The sequence below is a fragment of the Ranitomeya imitator genome, chromosome 5 (genome assembly GCF_032444005.1).
Source record: "Ranitomeya imitator isolate aRanImi1 chromosome 5, aRanImi1.pri, whole genome shotgun sequence".
Classification (NCBI taxonomy): domain Eukaryota; kingdom Metazoa; phylum Chordata; class Amphibia; order Anura; family Dendrobatidae; genus Ranitomeya; species Ranitomeya imitator.
Window position 1 is genome coordinate 253,544,389 of NC_091286.1, and position 20,171 is coordinate 253,564,559.

The window sequence follows — 20,171 nt, forward strand, 5'->3', positions numbered from 1 at the left end:
CCGCTATTAACCAGTTAAATGCCACTGTCAGCATTTGACTACCGCGCGGCCGGAAATGAGCGCATCTCCGACCCCCGTCACATGATCAGGGGGTAAGCGATGCGTCAGGATAATAACCATAGAGGTCCTTGAGACCTCTATGGTTACTGATGCCGACCTGCTGTGAGCGCCACCCTGTGATCGGCGCTCATAGCAAGCCTGCAATTCAGCTACATAGCAGCAATCTGATGATCGCTCCCATGTAGCTGAGCCAATCCAGTTGTGCCAGCTTCTACCCTCCCATGGAGGCTATTGAAGCATGGCAAAAGTAAAAAAAAAATGTTTTAAAAAATATGAAAAAAATAAAAAACATATAAAAGTTTAAATCACCCCCCTTTCGCCCCATCCAACATAAAACAATTAACAAAAACAAACATACACATATTTGGTATTGCCGCGTTCAGAATCGCCCGATCTATCAATAAAAAAAAAAGCATTAAAATTAAAAACGCCAGAATTACATTTTTTTGGTCGCCGCGGCATTGCATTAAAATGCAATAACGGGCGATCAAAAGAACGCATCTGCACAAAAGTGGTATCATTAAAAACGTCAGCTCAGCACACAAAAAATAAGCCATCACTCAACCTCAGATCACGAAAAATGGAGACGCTACGGGTATCAGAAAATGGCGCAATTTTTTTTTTTTTTCAGCAAAGTTTTGAATTTTTTTTTCACCACTTAGATAAAAAATAACCTAGACATGTTAGGTGTCTATGAACTCGTAATGACCGAGAGAATCAAAATGGCAGGTCAGTTTTATCATTTAGTGAACCTAGCAAAAAAGCCAAACATAAAACAAGTGTGGGACTGCACTTTTTTTGCAATTTCACCACACTTGGAATTTTTTTCCCTGTTTTCTAGTACACGACATGGTAAAACAAATGGTGTCGTTCAAAAGTACAACTCGTCCCGCAAAAAATAAGCCCTCACATGACCATATTGATGGAAAAATAAAAAAGTTATGGCTCTGGGAAGAAGGGGAGCAAAAAAAAAAAAAAGCAAAAACGAAAAAGGGCTGCGGCGTGAAGGGGTTAAATGACTGTGGCGTTTCGCGTTAAGTTTTTTCCAATGCACACTCCCACTACTCAGAGCAACAGAATCAGGCTAACACTCACCAAGAAGCACAAACTACGTCTGGCAGGGATCAGGGGCAGATAGCTCAGTTAAGTGGCTATGCGAACACGAGAACACTGTACACCTGCAGAAAGTCCCGCACGTCCCTGTGATGGTGTGATGTTATGTGGGTATCATTTTGTGTATGTTTATATTTTATTGATTATCACGGTGTTCTCTTGTAGGATGAGTTATTTGCCAATTGATGAATTGCTGTGTGGAATGATGATGTGTACACAGCATCTCAGAGCGAAAGAAGAGTATGTGGACTATGCTATCCTCTGTCTACTGGATTGTTGGATTTTTATCCTGTTACTGAACTGCATTCGTGTTCTGGACTATTTTATCTTTTGTGTGGTGGATCGTATATGGACCTTTCGTATTTTTGCCTAAATAAAGGTCTTGGAATTGTTTACTATACTCTTGCTCTGTTGATTGTGTGGTACTGGAGAAGGACCCCGTGACAGTCCCAGTCACAGACTGGACAGCAGAGCTGTCAATCAAGGCACTGACAGCGCAGCAAGCCCACCACAGTATTGGACAGCCAGGCTGACAATCAAGACACAGATAGCTCAGAAAGCAGTTTCAACAGAACAGCATAGCAATCATTCACTGGAATCGTGACAGTACCCCCTCTTATGGGGGGGCACCAGACCCCAGGTTTCCCAGACGAATGACATTGACAGCTCAAGCAGGGACCCAAGATCTCTCTTCCGGTCCATAACCTCTCCAATGAATGAGGTACTGGAGGGAATTACAGACTTTCAGGGAATCAACAATCTTTTGAACTTCAAACTGTCATTGACAGAAACTGGAGGAGGTGGAGATGAAGGAGCCAAAACAGAAGGGACAAACTCTTTTAGCAATGATTTATGAAATACATTTCGAATGCGAAAAGATGGAGGGAGTTTTAATCTGAAAGCCACTGGGTTAACTACCTCCAAAATCTCATATAGACCAATAAACTTAGGACTCGACTTGGCTGATGGCACTTTCAATTTAATATTTTTGGAAGAAAGCCAGACCCTATCCCAACCTTGAATCTTGGACCCCCTGAATGTTTCCTATCGGCCTTCCGTTTCTGGCAACACTGGGCCACCTCAATATTTCTCGGACCATGTCCAAGCTTTTAAGTTTGGCCCTCTGTGTATTTGAGTTTGACATCACTGCTGTAGAGGGATTTAAGGGTGAAGGTTGGGGTATCTCTGCAATCTGTCAGACGGAGTGATTTCTGCCAAGTCTGCCCAAGGTAGTCTTTTTGAGCTCGTGGCCTCTTACAGTCGTGATAGGAATTTCTCCCCTAATATGGTCAAATTAGCATCTGTCTCATGGTTTTTGCCCTCCTCTGGTCAACATTCTAAGTTATAGGCTAAACTTGATAGACTTATGCCTACTTTTGACCTTAAAACTATGAAACTATGTATTTTAGAAATGAGTCTTATTTCCCACAAACTTGTACCCTCTTTGTAATTTTAACAAACTGTTCTACTGTGTAACAGATTTATCTTCACATGAGATTTCCACAGGAAGCATTATACTGTCTCTAAGGCTACGTTCACATTTGCGTCTTTGGGCGCAGCGTCGTCAACGGATACCGACGCATGCGTCATGCTCCCCTATCTTTAACATGTTTATGAAAGCTCTTTAAAGCAGAACAAAAAAAGTCAGTAAGTGTCAAAAAAAATGTCAACCTCGAGGTTATTCAGTTGGCCAAAAAAGGGGGTCTTTCGGAAAACTTTTCCCTATATACACAGTTAGTGTGTCTGCATACGTTAAGTATTTGCTGAGTTTTTTTCTGCACAGATTTGTAACATAAACTGAAGGATTTCCTAGGTTCAGCAAAGTGAACAAGATTCCAGGAAATCTTATGCAGATGTTGCTTCTTTTTTCCTTGCAGATTTGAAGAAGTTTCAGAACTGCAGCATGTCAATTTTTTCAGCTTTTTCATTAATGAAGGAAAAAATAATAAAAATAAACTGTGCTTTACTAACCATCCCCAGGTCTCTCACCATCCCCAGGTCTAGCACAGTCTTCTATGTTAATTGGCTGCAGCAGTGGCATCACACTGACATTGCTGCAGCCAATCACTGAGCTCAGCTGCTGTGTAAATGTCTGATCTGAGCTATGATTACACACTGGTCGAACAGAATTTTGCTGGATCACTCATATTTTCCAAAACTGACCCACATCTAAAAGATTCTAGCTAATTTCAAATAATGTGGAATTTGGTTATCATGGTCAATTGCTCCAAAATGTCATCTCTACTGATGTTTATCTACAAAATATCAAGTACTACCAAAACAGTCCCCCATGTAAGTGTGATGTTTAATAATTTGAAGACAATATTATGAAAGTAGCTCATTATTTTTATAACTAAGACATTCAACATACCTCAGTTGGTGTCTGTAGAGTTTTTTTCTCTGATTTCTGGGCATCTTTGCTTCCTCTTCTTTTTAATGATAACTAAGTAGAAATACAGGACACCGTTACAAACACTGTCCTAAAAGCAGACATATAAGCTCAAACTGAAATTTAAAGGGGTTTTCCCATGAACAAAGTACATTTAATTAATAGATCTTGGAATAATAATAAGTTCCACAACTGGATGTGTTAAAAAAAATGTTCTTGTGCTGAGATAATCTTATAAATGTGCCCATTTTGTAATGTGTAATGGCTGTGTCTAAGCATGTAGAGTTCCTCCAGTTCATGGTCGACACAAACCACAGTTCCTCCCCAGGGATGGGTTGGAAGCATAAGTGACTTATGACAAATGAGAATAAAGACAAAACAGCAGGGGTTCACAGCTGTGTGTTTGAGCGATGGAGCACATTTCTGTGTCTGTTCAATTTATCACAGGAGTGATTGTTTTTGTCACATCACCAGTCCAGTGCGATCGTAATAAATTAAGTCAGTGACTTAAAAGATCAGCAAATGCTGGAGATTCTATTTCATTGAATTGATTTATGACGAACTCAGACGGCTGGAGACGTGGCAGAATCACTTACTGGTGTGATAAAACAAACAGGCAGAGAAATGTAGCTCCCTCACACAAACTGCTGTTTTGTCTGTATACTCACTTATCATGAGTCACTTACGCTTACCCCCCTCCACCCACCTCAGCCAGTAGGTGTGGTATGTGCTGACCATGAACTGGAGCAGCTCTGTATGGTCAGACACAGCCAATTGTAACAGGTGTGTCGGAGGCTGCAGACAGTCGCACAGTCCTCTGGTTGCAGAAAGTCTCTGTGGTTGGCTTTGCAGACACCTTCCTAGTCTTTCTGACTCTTAGACCTAGTGACAACCCTCCCCCCCCCGGCTCTAATTGACACACCTGGACTGGGCGTTTACTCTTAGACCTAGTGGCAACCTCCCCCCAGCTCTAATTGACACACCTGGACTGGGCGTTTACTCTTAGACCTAGTGGCAACCTCCCCCGGCTCTAATTGATACACCTGGACTGGGCATTTACTCTTAGACCTAGTGGCAACCTCCCCCCAGCTCTAATTGAGACACCTGTACTGGGTGTTTACAGACTTCCCGTCTGCTTCTGGGAATCGCCAGTGATATTTCCATTTTCCCCTGTTGAGGCTTGGAGCTATAGCAGTCGGCTATCTTCCTTTTTGGTGCTGCTGGAGGACGACTGTGTTACCTCTCTGAATCTACTTAAGATAAGAGCTCCCCTTGTTTGTCTATCCCAGCTGTCTTTAGTTGTAGTGGGGATTGACTAGTGCATACCCCATCCTTCCCTAAGCAGGGCTTATTGACAGGATCAGGCAGGGATTAGGTTCCTGCTCGGCGATAGGTGCAGAACCTATATAGGGACGTTTAGGACACACAGGATGACTTTAGATCTGCCTAGGGCTCCACATTCTTCCCTTCCCAAGTGTTGTGCTCCCTTCTTCTCATCCCTTCATGTTGCACTTAGTCTTTCCTACACTGTGCTTGACACCAATACTCAGTACAAAGCATTGGCACATTAATAAGATTACTCAGCGCTGGAACATTTTTTAACACATCCAATTGTGAAACTTATTATTATTCCAAGATCTATTGATTAAAATGTACTTTGTTCATGGGACAAACTCTTTAACATTTATCATCATCATCTATCTCGTGGAAATGTAAGATTACAGGGAGTCCTCATCAGGAATCTAGACACACTAAGGAGCCCCCACTCTGCTGTCTCCCTTATCCTAATTGTATGGAGTGGCAACCGATATGATCAACGCTGTTTCATACATCTCTACTTCAATGCGGACCTGCTAATGAGAAATGAAGAACTTGGGTCCCTCATACTAGTGATCAATGGTCATGGCTAAAGTTACTTACAAATGTTATATAGGAACATCAAAAGAAATGTTTTATTTTTGCATTGGACAATTTTAGATTAAGCTTTAAACTTTTTTGTATAAAGTCACTGACTCCATGACTCTCACGGCTCCATAAAAGCATTTTCATTTATTCCATCAGTTAACATATAGAAAACCGGTGACTACACTGCTGACAAACATGAACAACATTTCCCTTTACCCTTGCTTCTCTTGAGTCTCGGAAACCAGGGCCGGGAAGACACATGTCTATAGAAAAGCGGCTGCTGTCCATGTTTGCCGGCTGGGCATCCATGGATGGATGGATCCAACTGATGGGAAAAAATGCTTTATGGAGTGGTGAGTGCAGCAGATTTTCTTATGTCTGAGTGAACTTATGAGTCATCTCATTTAATGTCAAATCCATTTTCCTTTCTTCCCTTCAGTTTTCAAGCTAAAGCAAAATTCTAAAGAGGTGAAATCCAAAGGCGTGAAACATTTAGCCATAGCAGCTTCTTAAACTGGGTTAATGGAAGCAATTCTTGAAAACTAACCCTTAATACTCTGATGACAGTGCAGAACGATCCATTAAATATTCCTGCTTAACTCTGCAGAATACAGTATGTCATAAGTGAGGAAAGTTCTGTGGCAGGCATCTTGACATTTGCTTTAAACGGAATCTGTCAGCAGGATTTCGCCCCTCAAAACTATTTATAAGCTCAAGTAGCTCTTTCAAAGACAATTCCAGCAATATCTTTACATGGCCAACCTGGTCCTCTGTCACTGAGAAATTAGTTTGAATTGATATGCAAATGAAGAGCTACAATAGAACTAGTCCAGCTCTACTATCTGCCCATCATCCTAATTGTCTGACTAATTTCAGTCAAGCAAGAGGAGGAACTGCTGAGAGGGGAATAGAGCTGGAGTGGCGGAAGCTTCAGATCTACCATAGTCTTTCAGCCTCATTTGCATATCAATTCAGTAATATGCCAATTAGGCCAGTAATACCTTTACATGGCCAGTAATGGACTGGCCATATAAAAGATATTGTTGGACTTGTCTATGAAACAAATGTATGCACATATAAATAGTTTGGGGATGAAAATCTGCTGTCAAGAGACCTGGGCAAAGAATGGGGGCAGTGTGTGGGATCATACTGTAAATTGGGGGTGGTATGTGGGATCACAATGTATATAGGGGGCTGTGTGTGTGGATTCATACTGTATATAGGGTCATGTGTGTGGGGGCTCATACTGTATATGTGGGCTATGTGTGGTTTAATACTGTATATGGAAGAAAAAAGTGTTGGGCCCTTTACTGTATATAGGAGGGCTATGTGCAGGGGCTCATTGTGTATATAGGGGGCTGTATGTAGGCTCATACGGTATATAGGGGGAGGTTAGCATACTTGACTCTGATCAATAATAGGTGATTCAATTAATAGTAATATAAAATAATAATTATAATTAATATTTTCACATTAATATTGAGCAGAATTAATTTCAGCCTATTGGTTCGCCCCTCCACAACAGTCACGATCTCTCATGTGGTCACTCAGGAAAATTAACTGCCCACACCAGCTTAAAAAGGATTTTCTGTTTTGTTTTTTGTGACTATAGGCTTGGCCAGGGAGAGATAATAAAATCTAAGTTACTGTCAGTTGCTCCTGCACTGCATCTCGTCCGATCCTTTTTGGCAGGCTTTAGTGGTGATGTGAAGACTACAGTGTGAGTAACCACTGCAGCCAATCACTGGGCTCAACGGTTCATGCAGTCTACATAGGCATAGCTACTGAGCTCATTGATTGGCTGCAGTGGTCATGTCCACCGTAATTGTGATGCCAGTGCTACAGCTTATCAACAAAGAACCCGGGCAGCATCAAAAAGGCATTGCTGGACCTGCCGAAGAGGAGTGCCTTGGATTTTTATATTTTTCCCTAATACAAGCCCAGTGCCATAATAAAACGTAAACCAGAAAAAATAATGAATGTACATGAAGCCTTCATCCTTCCAGAATACCGTATGTTAGTGCAATACACTGACCTCCTTGATCTTTTCCAGCTCATTTTGCAGTGCCTGCTTAGCTATATCAACCTCAATCAGCTGCTGTCGAAGTTTTTCATTTTCCTCTTCTGTTTTAGTCCGCTTCTCTTCTACGTTTTCCAGCTCATGATGAAGTCTCACTGATACATCCTTGGCCACCTAGAGTAAGATAATTGTACAATAGTGCACTAGTACTCGAGCAATAGAGAAAGTTATACATGGTATTTCACCTGCCTATCAATTATCTCAGATATGATAAAATAATAAAACAGGGAGCATATGATATTAGGTGACTGCCAGGAAACTCGATGGGATGTAACGTAATCCTGAACTGATTAGATACATATATCTGTCAAATATTGTATCATTAAATTGTTTGGGAATTTTAGAAAATGCTAGACAACTCATTTATTTGTAGGACACAAGACTGCTGAGGCCATAGATGCCTCATATGTGTATGTCATCACTGAAGGACAAGTAAAAAATAAGACTGATGGGTCTACTGAAGCGACAACACAAGATCTGCAGGGGATTCAGCTGGTAAGTAGTAATTTTATCATATTCCCCTGCTTTGTAATTTGAAAAAAATCCCAGACAACAACTTTATTATAAACAGTTAGAATACAATCACGTACTAGTGATATTTAATAGTTCAGAAATTCAGATACTCCAGAATATGCGATTAAAGCGATATTCTCAAATTGTCTCTTGAGCAACTCAGAGCTATGCAGTCTCCTTAGCTCCCTCACTTCCTGGTGTCTGGCAGGGCCGGCTCTCCTCACTGAGTGATGGTTCTGCTGAGCAGCAGAACTGTAATATTAGAACTATGAAGCCCACCACAGGTTTTGTTGTAACACAATCAGCTATCAATAGATTGTCTTGGAGTCTACATCGCTATCACTGTATTTACATAATGAAAAAAACAAAGTATTTGAACAAACACACAGTTCTGGTCAGTGAGACAGTGAGAGCAGTGATTAGAAGACCTTCTCTTGGGGAACCCTGTGTTGCAAACTGGTGATTTGCAAGATTTACAACCAGGGCTGTTGAGTCGGTAAGCCAAACATTCGACTCCGACTCCTTAATTTCCCATCTCCAACTCCAAATCTGACTCCGACTCCACAGCCCTAGTCACTACTGAGCATATACATAAAGTGCAGCACAGATTCATCTCAGCTAAAAGCCGAAATCCTTAGATCAGGAACAGAACAGACATTTATAAGACATTTGATAACTTTCCTAAATTATTATGAAAACATTTACAGCACATCCTGCATTGTACTGTACTCAATATATTATATATTTTAGGAGTCGGAATCGGTCCATTTTATATCGGCTCCACCAAAATGGACTCCGACTATTGTTTATAACAGCATTTCGTCAGGAGCTGAGAGGGTGGCAAAGCAGGCGAACAGCTATGAGCTGTATAGAAATCAATGGGCTGGAGAGACTTGGCTGGGATATAAGGAGTTAACTCTTCTCCTGGAATGTAGCTAGTTTCTTATACTAGAGGTTGGGACTGTCCCGAATAGGGTCAACGTGATATGATAGAATGGCTTTTATGTTTTTTTTATCAAAATTATGTTATCTAACTACCCGATATTATTTTCATGCACTGTTGCTCTTTATTTACTGCAGGTTATTTGCTTATTATGTTTTTCTCTTGGGTTTTGTCTGTTTAGTGGACAGTGTGAACATGCACCTACGTGCTGCATGCACAACTTGTCTTCCAGTTCATCTCTTTATTTTTTTTGTGTTTTTGCACTCTGTGCAAATAAGGGCTGGACATTACATTCATACAGATCCCCAAGACTGGGTGTCCACTAGCCGGATCTGAGTCCCTTTCAGCTCTTATTTACATTTTATGTCACTTGACAAATGGTAAGGTTTCAATATTAGAGGATAGGACCGTCCCGAAGAGGGCACCGTGAAGTGGTGGGATGGCTTTTGCGTTTTTTTTAATCAAAATTATGTTAACTAAGTACCCTATATTATTTTCACGCACCACTGCATAATTTATTTACTGCAGGGTATTTGCTTATTATATTTTTATCTGGGGATTTGAACTTACTTGGCCATAGTCGGTAGGCACTAGTGGGTAACCTCACTGGAAACCAGCTGTTAACTATAAAAGTGCTCATTGCAGGAGAATGGGAACTAATAGAAAAACAGGGATTTTTGTGTACTCACCGTAAAATCCTTTTCTTCGAGCCACTCATTGGGGGACACAGGACCGTGGATTAAGGGGGCACATAGGAGTACATCATGCCCCAGCCTCCGGCACCTAAAAAGTCCCATATGACTCTTACAGTCTTTTTCACTTCATGTAACTCAGTTGGCTGCATCCAAAGAAGCATTTAGCAGGTAATCTCCTGCCTAAGGCCGGTTTCACACGTCAGTGGCTCCAGTACGTGAGGTGACAGTTTCCTCACGTACCGGAGCCACTGACACATGTAGACACATTCAAATCAATGCATCTGTGCATGTCAGTGTTCGTGGGAGCGCACGGATTGCACAGACCCATTAAAGTCAATGGGTCCGTGTAAAACACGTACCGCACACGGACGTTGTCCGTGTGCAGTCCGTGTGCCGTGCAGGAGACAGCGCTGTCCCCCCCCCCCACTGGTGCTGAAGCCGCCATTCATATCTTCCCTGCAGCAGCGTTTGCTGTAGAGAAGATATGAATATTCTTTTCTTTTTTTTGTTTCTCGTGTGTAAAATAAAGCTCCATGTGCCCACCCCCTGTGCGCCCGCCCGCTGTTCTTAAAATACTCACAGTCATGAATATGCGGCTCCACCTCCCATAGGGGAAGAGCCGCATATTCATCACTGTAAATGAGCAGCCCCACGTGACCGCTCATACAGTAGAAGGTGCGGCCAGGACAGGAAGCAGCGCCAGCCAGTGAGGGAGCCGGGTGAGTATTTTAAGAACAGCGGGCGGGCACACAGGGGGGTGGGCACATGGAGCTTTATTTTACACACGAGAAACAAAAAAAAAAGAATATTCATATCTTCTCTACAGCAAACGCTGCTGCATAGGAGATATGAATGGCGGCTTCAGCATGATGCAGGGGACAGCGCTTATCTCTAGCGCTGTCTCCGGCATGGTGCGTGTGGTACCCAGTGGGCACACGGGCGGCACACGTGTGCTGCACGTGTCACACTGATGTGCCACAGAAATGCACGGGCACATGGACACGGACAATTCCGGTACCGATTTTTCCGGTACCGGAATTATCTGGACGTGTGAGACTGCCCTAAGACATTTGGCTAGCCAGCTGCGCTGCCTCCGGAGGGAAATTACAGCTCTGAATGAAATTAGCCAAGGTCTCCAACCAGGAATCCATTGCTTTAGCTACCCACGCTGCAGTGAAGGAAGGACATAGAGCCGCACCTGAGACCTCGAAGACAGATCTAGACAAATCTTCTATCTGGCGGTTTGTGGAATTTTCAATAGATGATCCGTCCGGCAGGGATAGAAGGGTTCAGGGTGCCAGGTGATAGACTGGTGGGTCTACTACAGGGGACCCGGCCCAATCTTTTCTCAGATCAGCTGAGAAAGGGTACTTCGCCTCAAGAGGTTTTTGTCCTGTAAAGCACTTATCAGGTCGCTCCCTATGCTGTTGTGAATTCTGTGGTCGAGCTCCCTCCTGTGGTCATGAGTGGTACTTCGGCTGGTTCTGTCTATGAGCTTCCTCTGGTGGATGTGAGTGGGGCTGCGGCTTCTGAGTTTCCTTCCTCAGGTGACGAGGTTAAGTCGTTAGGTGCTGCTCTATTTAACTCCACCTAGTTCTTTGTTCCTTGCCTCCAGTCAATGTTCCAGTATTGGTCTTGCTCTCTCCTGGATCGTCTTGTGGCCTGTCTGCCCTGCATAAGCTAAGTTCTGCTTGTGTTACTTTTGTTTGCTATTTTTTCTGTCCAGCTTGCTATATTGGTTTTTCTTGCTTGCTGGAAGCTCTGGGACGCAGAGGAAGCACCTCCGTGCCGTTAGTCGGTACGGAGGGTCTTTTTGCGCCCTCTGCGTGGTTGTTTGTAGGTTTTTGTGCTGACCGCAAAGCTATCTTTACTATCCTCGGTCTATTCAGTAAGTCGGGCCTCACTTTGCTAAAACCTATTTCATCTCTGTGTTTGTATTTTCATCTTTACTCACAGTCATTATATGTGGGGGCTGCCTTTTCCTTTGGGGAATTTCTCTGAGGCAAGGTAGGCTTATTTTTCTATCTTCAGGGCTAGCTAGTTTCTCAGGCTGTGCCCGAGGCGCCTAGGTCTGGTCAGGAGCGCTCCACGGCTACCTCTAGTGTGGTGTGAAAGGATTAGGGATTGCGGTCAGCAGAGTTCCCACGTCTCAGAGCTCGTCCTATGTTATTAGTAACTATCAGGTCACTTTGTGTGTTCTTAACCACCAGGTCCATTGTGTTTCTGAATCACCAGTTCATAACAGTACTGGAGGCCCAAAGTACTAATGCTTCTCAATAGAAGGAAAAGAGAAGTTCTGAGACCATTTTTTTTTCTCTGCACTGTGTTTTGTCTTTCTTTTCCCCTAGACATTTGGGTGGTTCAGGACACAGGTGTAGTGATGGACATTAAAGGTCTGTTTTCTTGTGTGGATCATCTCGCTGCAAGAGTACAAAATATTCAAGACATTGTGGTTCAGAAATCTATGTTAGAACCTAGAATTCCTATTCCTGACTTATTTTCTGGAGATAGAGCTAAGTTTCTGAATTTCAAAAATAATTGTAAACTGTTTCTGGCTTTGAAACCCCGCTCATCTGGTGACCCAGTTCAACAAGTTAAGATCATTATTTCTTTATTACGTGGCGACCCTCAAGACTGGGCATTTTCCCTTGCGCCAGGAGATCCTGCATTATGCGATATTGATGCGTTTTTTCTGGCGCTCGGATTGCTGTATGATGAACCTAATTCAGTGGATCAGGCAGAGAAAAATTTGCTGGCTCCTCTGTGTCAGGGTCAGGATGAGGTAGAGATATATTGTCAGAAGTTTAGGAAGTGGTCTGTGCTCACTCAATGGAATGAATGTGCGCTGGCAGCAATTTTCAGAAAGGGTCTCTCTGAAGCCCTTAAGGATGTCATGGTGGGATTTCCTATGCCTGCTGGTCTGAATGAGTCTATGTCTTTGGCCATTCAGATCGATCGACGCTTACGTGAGCGTAAAAAAGTGCACCATTTGGCGGTATTATCTGAGCATAAACCTGAGCCTATGCAATGTGATAGGACTTTGACCAGAGCTGAACGGCAAGAACACAGACGTCGGAATGGGCTGTGTTTTTATTGTGGTGATTCCACTCATGCTATCTCCGATTGTCCTAAGCGCACTAAGCGGTTCGCTAGGTCTGCCACCATTGGTACGGTACAGTCGAAATTTCTTTTGTCCGTTACTTTGATCTGCTCTTTGTCATCCTATTCTGTCATGGCATTTGTGGATTCAGGCGCTGACCTGAATTTGATGGACTTGGACTTTGCTAGGCGCTGTGTGTTTTTCTTGGAGCCCTTACAGTATCCTATTCCATTGAGAGGAATTGCTGCTACGCCTTTGGCCAAGAATAAGCCTCAGTACTGGACCCAACTGACCATGTGCATGGCTCCTGCGCATCAGGAGGATATTCGCTTTTTGGTGTTGCATAATCTGCATGATGTGGTCGTGTTGGGGTTGCCATGGCTACAGGTCCATAACCCAGTATTGGATTGGAAATCTATGTCTGTGTCCAGCTGGGGTTGTCAGGGGGTACATGGTGATGTTCCAGTTCTGTCTATTTCATCATCCACCCCTTCTGAGGTCCCAGAGTTCTTGTCGGATTACCGGGATGTATTTGATGAGCTCAAGTCCAGTGCCCTACCTCCGCATAGGGATTGCGATTGTGCTATCGATTTGATTCCTGGTAGTAAGTTTCCTAAGGGTCGACTGTTTAATTTGTCTGTGCCTGAGCACGCCGCTATGCGGAGTTACGTAAAGGAATCCTTGGAGAAGGGTCATATTCGCCCGTCGTCGTCGCCATTGGGAGCAGGGTTCTTTTTTGTGGCCAAGAAGGATGGTTCGTTGAGACCTTGTATTGATTACCGCCTTTCTAAATAAATCACAGTCAAATTTCAGTACCACTTGCCGCTGCTGTCTGATTTGTTTGCTCGGATTAAGGGGGCTAGTTGGTTCACCAAGATAGATCTTCGTGGTGCGTATAATCTTGTGCGTATTAAACAGGGCGATGAATGGAAAACAGCATTTAATACGCCCGAGGGCCATTTTGAGTACCTGGTTATGCTATTCGGGCTTTCCAATGCTCCATCAGTATTTCAGTCCTTTATGCATGACATCTTCCGAGAGTACCTGGATAAATTCCTGATTGTATACTTGGATGATATTTTGGTCTTCTCGGATGATTGGGAGTCTCACGTGAAGCAGGTTAGAATGGTGTTCCAGGTCCTGCGTGCGAATTCTTTGTTTGTGAAGGGGTCAAAGTGTCTCTTTGGTGTTCAGAAGGTTTCATTTTTGGGTTTCATTTTTTCCCCTTCTACTGTCGAGATGGACCCTGTTAAAGTTCAGGCCATTTATGATTGGACTCAGCCGACATCTCTGAAGAGTCTGCAAAAGTTCCTGGGCTTTGCTAATTTTTATCGTCGATTCATCAATAATTTTTCGAGTATTGCTAAACCGTTGACTGATTTGACCAAGAAGGGTGCTGATGTGGTCAATTGGTCTTCTGCTGCTGTAGAAGCTTTTCAGGAGTTGAAGTGTCGTTTTTCTTCTGCCCCTGTGTTGTGCCAGCCAGAAGTTTCGCTCCCGTTCCAGGTCGAGGTTGATGCTTCTGAGATTGGAGCAGGGGCTGTTTTGTCGCAAAGAAGTTCTGATGGCTCGGTGATGAAACCATGTGCCTTCTTTTCCAGGAAGTTTTCGCCTCCTGAGCGTAATTATGATGTTGGCAATCGAGAGTTGTTGGCCATGAAGTGGGCATTCGAGGAGTGGCATCATTGGCTTGAAGGAGCTAAGCATCGCGTGGTGGTCTTGACTGATCACAAGAACTTGACTTATCTCGAGTCTGCCAAACGGTTCAATCCTAGACAGGCTCGTTGGTCGCTGTTTTTCTCCCGTTTTGACTTTGTGGTTTCGTACCTTCCGGGCTCTAAGAATGTGAAGGCGGATGCCCTGTCTAGGAGTTTTGTGCCCGACTCTCCGGGTTTGCCTGAGCCGGCGGGTATTCTCAAAGAGGGGGTAATTTTGTCTGCCATCTCCCCTGATTTGCGGCGGGTGCTGCAAAAATTTCAGGCTAATAGACCTGACCGTTGCCCAGCGGAGAAACTGTTTGTCCCTGATAAATGGACGAGTAGCGTTATCTCTGAGGTTCATTGTTCGGTGTTGGCTGGTCATCCTGGAATCTTTGGTACCAGAGATTTGGTGGCTAGATCCTTTTGGTGGCCGTCTCTGTCGCGGGATGTGCATTCGTTTGTGCAGTCCTGTGGGATTTGTGCTCGTGCTAAGCCCTGCTGTTCTCGTGCCAGTGGGTTGCTTTTGCCCTTGCCAGTCCCGAAGAGGCCCTGGACACATATCTCTATGGATTTTATTTCGGATCTCCCCGTCTCTCAAAAGATGTCGGTCATTTGGGTGGTTTGTGATCGCTTCTCTAAGATGGTCCATTTGGTACCCTTGTCTAAATTGCCTTCCTCCTCTGATTTGGTGCCATTGTTCTTCCAGCATGTGGTTCGTTTACATGGCATTCCGGAGAACATCGTTTCTGACAGAGGTTCCCAGTTTGTTTCGAGGTTTTGGCGAGCCTTTTGTGCTAGGATGGGCATTGACTTGTCTTTTTCCTCGGCTTTCCATCCTCAGACAAATGGCCAAACTGAACGAACCAATCAGACCTTGGAAACATATCTGAGATGTTTTGTTTCTGCTGATCAGGATGATTGGGTGTCCTTTTTGCCTTTGGCTGAGTTCGCCCTTAATAATCGGGCCAGCTCGGCTACTTTGGTTTCGCCGTTTTTCTGCAATTCTGGTTTCGATCCTCGTTTCTCTTCAGGGCAGGTTGAGTCTTCGGACTGTCCTGGTGTGGATACTGTGGTGGATAGGTTGCAGCAGATTTGGACTCATGTAGTGGACAATTTGACATTGTCCCAGGAGAAGGCTCAACGTTTCGCTAACCGTAGGCGCTGTATGGGTCCCCGACTTCGTGTTGGGGATTTGGTTTGGTTGTCGTCTCGTTATATTCCTATGAAAGTTTCCTCTCCTAAGTTTAAGCCTCGTTTCATTGGTCCGTATAGGATTTCTGAGGTTCTTAATCCTGTGTCTTTTCGTTTGACCCTTCCAGCTTCTTTTTCCATCCATAATGTATTCCATAGGTCATTGTTGCGGAGATACGTGGCACCTGTGGTTCCATCCGTTGATCCTCCTGCCCCGGTTTTGGTTGAGGGGGAGTTGGAGTATATAGTGGAGAAGATTTTGGATTCTCGTATTTCGAGACGGAAACTCCAGTACCTGGTTAAGTGGAAGGGTTATGGTCAGGAAGATAATTCCTGGGTCTTTGCCTCTGATGTTCATGCTGCCGATCTGGTTCGTGCCTTTCATTTGGCTCATCCTGGTCGGCCTGGGGGTTCTGGTGAGGGTTCGGTGACCCCTCCTCAAGGGGGGGGTACTATTGTGAATTCTGTGGTCGAGCTCCCTCCTGTGGTCATGAGTGGTACTTCAGCTGGTTCTGTCTATGAGCTTCCTCTGGTGGATGTGAGTGGGGCTGCGGCTTCTAAGTTTCCTTCCTCAGGTGACGAGGTTAAGTCGTTAGGTGCTGCTCTATTTAACTCCACCTAGTTCTTTGTTCCTTGCCTCCAGTCAATGTTCCAGTATTGGTCTTGCTCTCTCCTGGATCGTCTTGTGGCCTGTCTGCCCTGCATAAGCTAAGTTCTGCTTGTGTTACTTTTGTTTGCTATTTTTTCTGTCCAGCTTGCTATATTGGTTTTTCTTGCTTGCTGGAAGCTCTGGGACGCAGAGGAAGCACCTCCGTGCCATTAGTCGGTACGGAGGGTCTTTTTGCGCCCTCTGCGTGGTTGTTTGTAGGTTTTTGTGCTGACCGCAAAGCTATCTTTACTATCCTCGGTCTATTCAGTAAGTCGGGCCTCACTTTGCTAAAACCTATTTCATCTCTGTGTTTGTATTTTCATCCTTACTCACAGTCATTATATGTGGGGGCTGCCTTTTCCTTTGGGGAATTTCTCTGAGGCAAGGTAAGCTTATTTTTCTATCTTCAGGGCTAGCTAGTTTCTCAGGCTGTGCCCGAGGCGCCTAGGTCTGGTGTTGTGAATTCTGTGGCAGAGTTCACTCCTGTGGTCACAAGTGGTACTTCGGCTGATTCTCTCTGGGAGCTTCCGTTTGTGGAGGAAAGTGGTACTGCAGCTTCTGAGTTTCCTCCCTCAGGTGATCTGGTGAGGTCGTTAGCTGCTTCTCTACTTAACTCCACCTGATGCTTTGATCTATGCTTCCTGTCAATGTTCCAGTGTTGGACTTGTGTTTCTCTGGATCATTCCTGTGGCCTGCTGCTCTGCATAGCTAAGTGCTTCTTTGCTATTTGTTGCTATTTATTCTGTCCAGCTTGTCTATTTGTTTTGCTGGAAGCTCTGGGACGCAAAGGGTGTACCTCCGTGCCGTTAGTTCGGTACGGAGGGTCTTTTTGCCCCCTTTGCGTGGTTTTCTTTAGGGTTTTGTGTAGACCGCAAAGTTATCTTTCCTATCCTCGTTCTGTCTAGAATATCGGGCCTCACTTTGCTGAATCTATTTCATCCCTACGTTTGTCTTTTCATCTTACTCACAGTCATTATATGTGGGGGGCTGCCTTTTCCTTTGGGGTATTTCTCTGAGGCAAGGTAGGCTTATTTTTCTATCTTCAGGCTAGTTAGTTTCTCAGGCTGTGCCGAGTTGCATAGGGAGCGTTAGGCGCAATCCACAGCTGCCTCTAGTTGTGTTTGGAGAGGATCAGGAATTGCGGTCTACAGAGTTTCCACGTCTCAGAGCTCGTTCTATTATTTTGCGTTATTGTCAGATCACTGTATGTGCTCTGATCGCTATGTACATTGTGTTACTGAATTGCCTATCATAACAGTACAGGAAGCCAAAAGTACTAATGATTCTCAATAGAGGGAAAAAAGAAGTTCTGAGACCATTTTTTTTCCTTTGCACTGTGATTTGTCTTTTTTTTCCCCTAGACATTTGGGTGGTTCAGGACACAGGTGTTACAATGGACATTAAAGGTCTGTCTTCATGTGTAGATCAGCTCACGGCAAGAGTTCAAGATATTCAAAATTTTGTGGTTCAGAATTCTTTGTTAGAACCGAGAATTCCTATTGCAGATTTGTTTTTTGGAGATAGAACTAAATTTCTGAGTTTCAAGAATAATTGTAAACTGTTTCTGGCTTTGAAACCTCGCTCCTCTGGTGACCCAGCGCAACAGGTTAGGATCGTCATTTCTTTTTTGCGTGGCGACCCTCAGGACTGGGCATTTTCTCTTGCGTCAGGAGATCCTGCATTGAGTGATATCGATGCGTTTTTCCTGAATAACCAAAGAAAAATGGACACAAGAGCTCAAAATAACAAATATAACAACTTTATTAGAGACCAATTATAAACAACAATAAATAAATAAACATTAAAAACCATACATATAAGATGCAAAAGCTAAAAGCAGAGACGAGCCTAGTGCCACGCACAAAAACACAAGTATAAGTACAAATATTCCTGGCGCTTGGATTGCTGAACGATGAGCCTAATTCAGTAGATCAGGCAGAAAAAAATTTGCTGGCTCTTTGTCAGGCTCAGGATGAGATAGAGCTATATTGCCAGAAATTTAGAAAATGGTCCGTGCTCACTCAATGGAATGAATCTGCGCTTGCAGCCATTTTCAGAAAGGGTCTCTCTGAAGCCATTAAGGATGTCATGGTGGGATTTCCTATGCCCGCTGGTTTGAATGAGTCTATGTCTTTGGCCATTCAGATCGGTCGACGCTTGCGTGAGCGTAAATCTGTGCACCATTTGGCGGTATTACCTGAGATTAAACCTGAGCCTATGCAGTGCGATAGGACTATGACCAGAGTTGAACGGCAAGAACACAGACGTCTGAATGGGCTGTGTTTCTACTGTGGTGATTCCACTCATGCTATCTCTGATTGTCCTAAGCGCACTAAGCGGTTCGCTAGGTCTGCCGCCATTGGTACTGTACAGTCAAAATTTCTTCTCTCCGTTACCTTGATATGCTCCTTGTCGTCGTATTCTGTCATGGCGTTTGTGGATTCAGGCGCTGCCCTGAATTTGATGGACTTGGATTATGCTAAACGTTGTGGGTTTTTATTGGAGCCCTTGCAGTGTCCTATTCCATTGAGAGGAATTGATGCTACACCTTTGGCCAAGAATAAGCCTCAATACTGGACCCAGCTGACCATGTGCATGGCTCCTGCACATCAGGAGGTTATTCGCTTTCTGGTGTTGCATAATCTGCATGATGTGGTCGTGTTGGGGTTGCCATGGCTACAAGCCCATAATCCGGTATTGGATTGGAATTCCATGTTGGTGTCCAGCTGGGGTTGTCAGGAGGTACATGGTGATGTTCCATTTCTGTCAATTTCGTCATCCACCCCTTCTGAGGTTCCAGAGTTCTTGTTTGATTTCCGGGATGTATTTGATGAGCCCAAGTCCGATGCCCTGCCTCCGCATAGGGATTGTGATTGTGCTATCAATTTGATTCCTGGTAGTAAATTCCCAAAAGGTCGACTGTTTAATTTATCCGTGCCTGAGCACACCACTATGCGCAGTTATGTGAAGGAATCCCTGGAGAAGGGGCATATTCGCCCGTCATCGTCGCCATTAGGAGCAGGGTTCTTTTTTGTAGCCAAGAAGGATGGTTCGCTGAGACCGTGTATAGATTACCGCCTTCTTAATAAGATCACTGTTAAATTTCAGTACCCCTTGCCATTGTTATCTGATTTGTTTGCTCGGATTAAGGGGGCTAGTTGGTTCACTAAGATAGATCTTCGTGGTGCGTATAATCTGGTGAGAATCAGGCAAGGCGATGAATGGAAAACTGCATTTAATACGCCCGAGGGTCATTTTGAGTATCTAGTGATGCCGTTCGGACTTGCCAATGCTCCATCAGTGTTTCAATCCTTTATGCATGACATCTTCCGTGAGTACCTGGATAAATTCCTGATTGTGTACTTGGATGACATTTTGATCTTCTCGGATGATTGGGAGTCTCATGTGAAGCAGGTCAGAACGGTTTTTCAGGTCCTGCGTGCTAATTCTTTGTTTGTGAAGGGATCAAAGGGTCTCTTTGGTGTGCAGAAGGTTTCATTTTTGGGGTTCATCTTTTCCCCTTCTACTATCGAGATGGATCCGGTTAAGGTCCAAGCCATCCATGATTGGACTCAGCCGACATCTCTGAAAAGTCTGCAAAAGTTCCTGGGCTTTGCTAATTTTTATCGTCGCTTCATCTGCAATTTTTCTAGTGTTGCCAAACCATTGACCGATTTGACCAAGAAGGGTGCTGATTTGGTCAATTGGTCTTCTGCTGCTGTGGAAGCTTTTCAAGAGTTGAAGCGTCGTTTTTCTTCTGCCCCTGTGTTGTGTCAACCAAATGTTTCTCTTCCGTTCCAGGTCGAGGTTGATGCTTCTGAGATTGGAGCAGG

The 20,171-nt window shown here is 44.1% G+C and overlaps 1 protein-coding gene across 2 annotated transcripts in view; it reads right to left on the minus strand.

Annotated features, from left to right (window-relative positions):
• The window catches only part of MTCL3 (MTCL family member 3), a 181,044-nt gene that overhangs the window by 120,624 nt on the left and 40,249 nt on the right, over positions 1–20,171 (minus strand). For both annotated transcript variants that reach the window (XM_069726071.1, XM_069726070.1), the window contains exons 3-4: positions 7,503–7,661; positions 3,545–3,616 (exon numbers count right to left, since the gene is read on the minus strand). In XM_069726071.1, the coding sequence (XP_069582172.1) occupies positions 3,545–3,616; positions 7,503–7,661 (231 nt within the window). The remainder of the gene's footprint in view (positions 1–3,544; positions 3,617–7,502; positions 7,662–20,171) is intronic.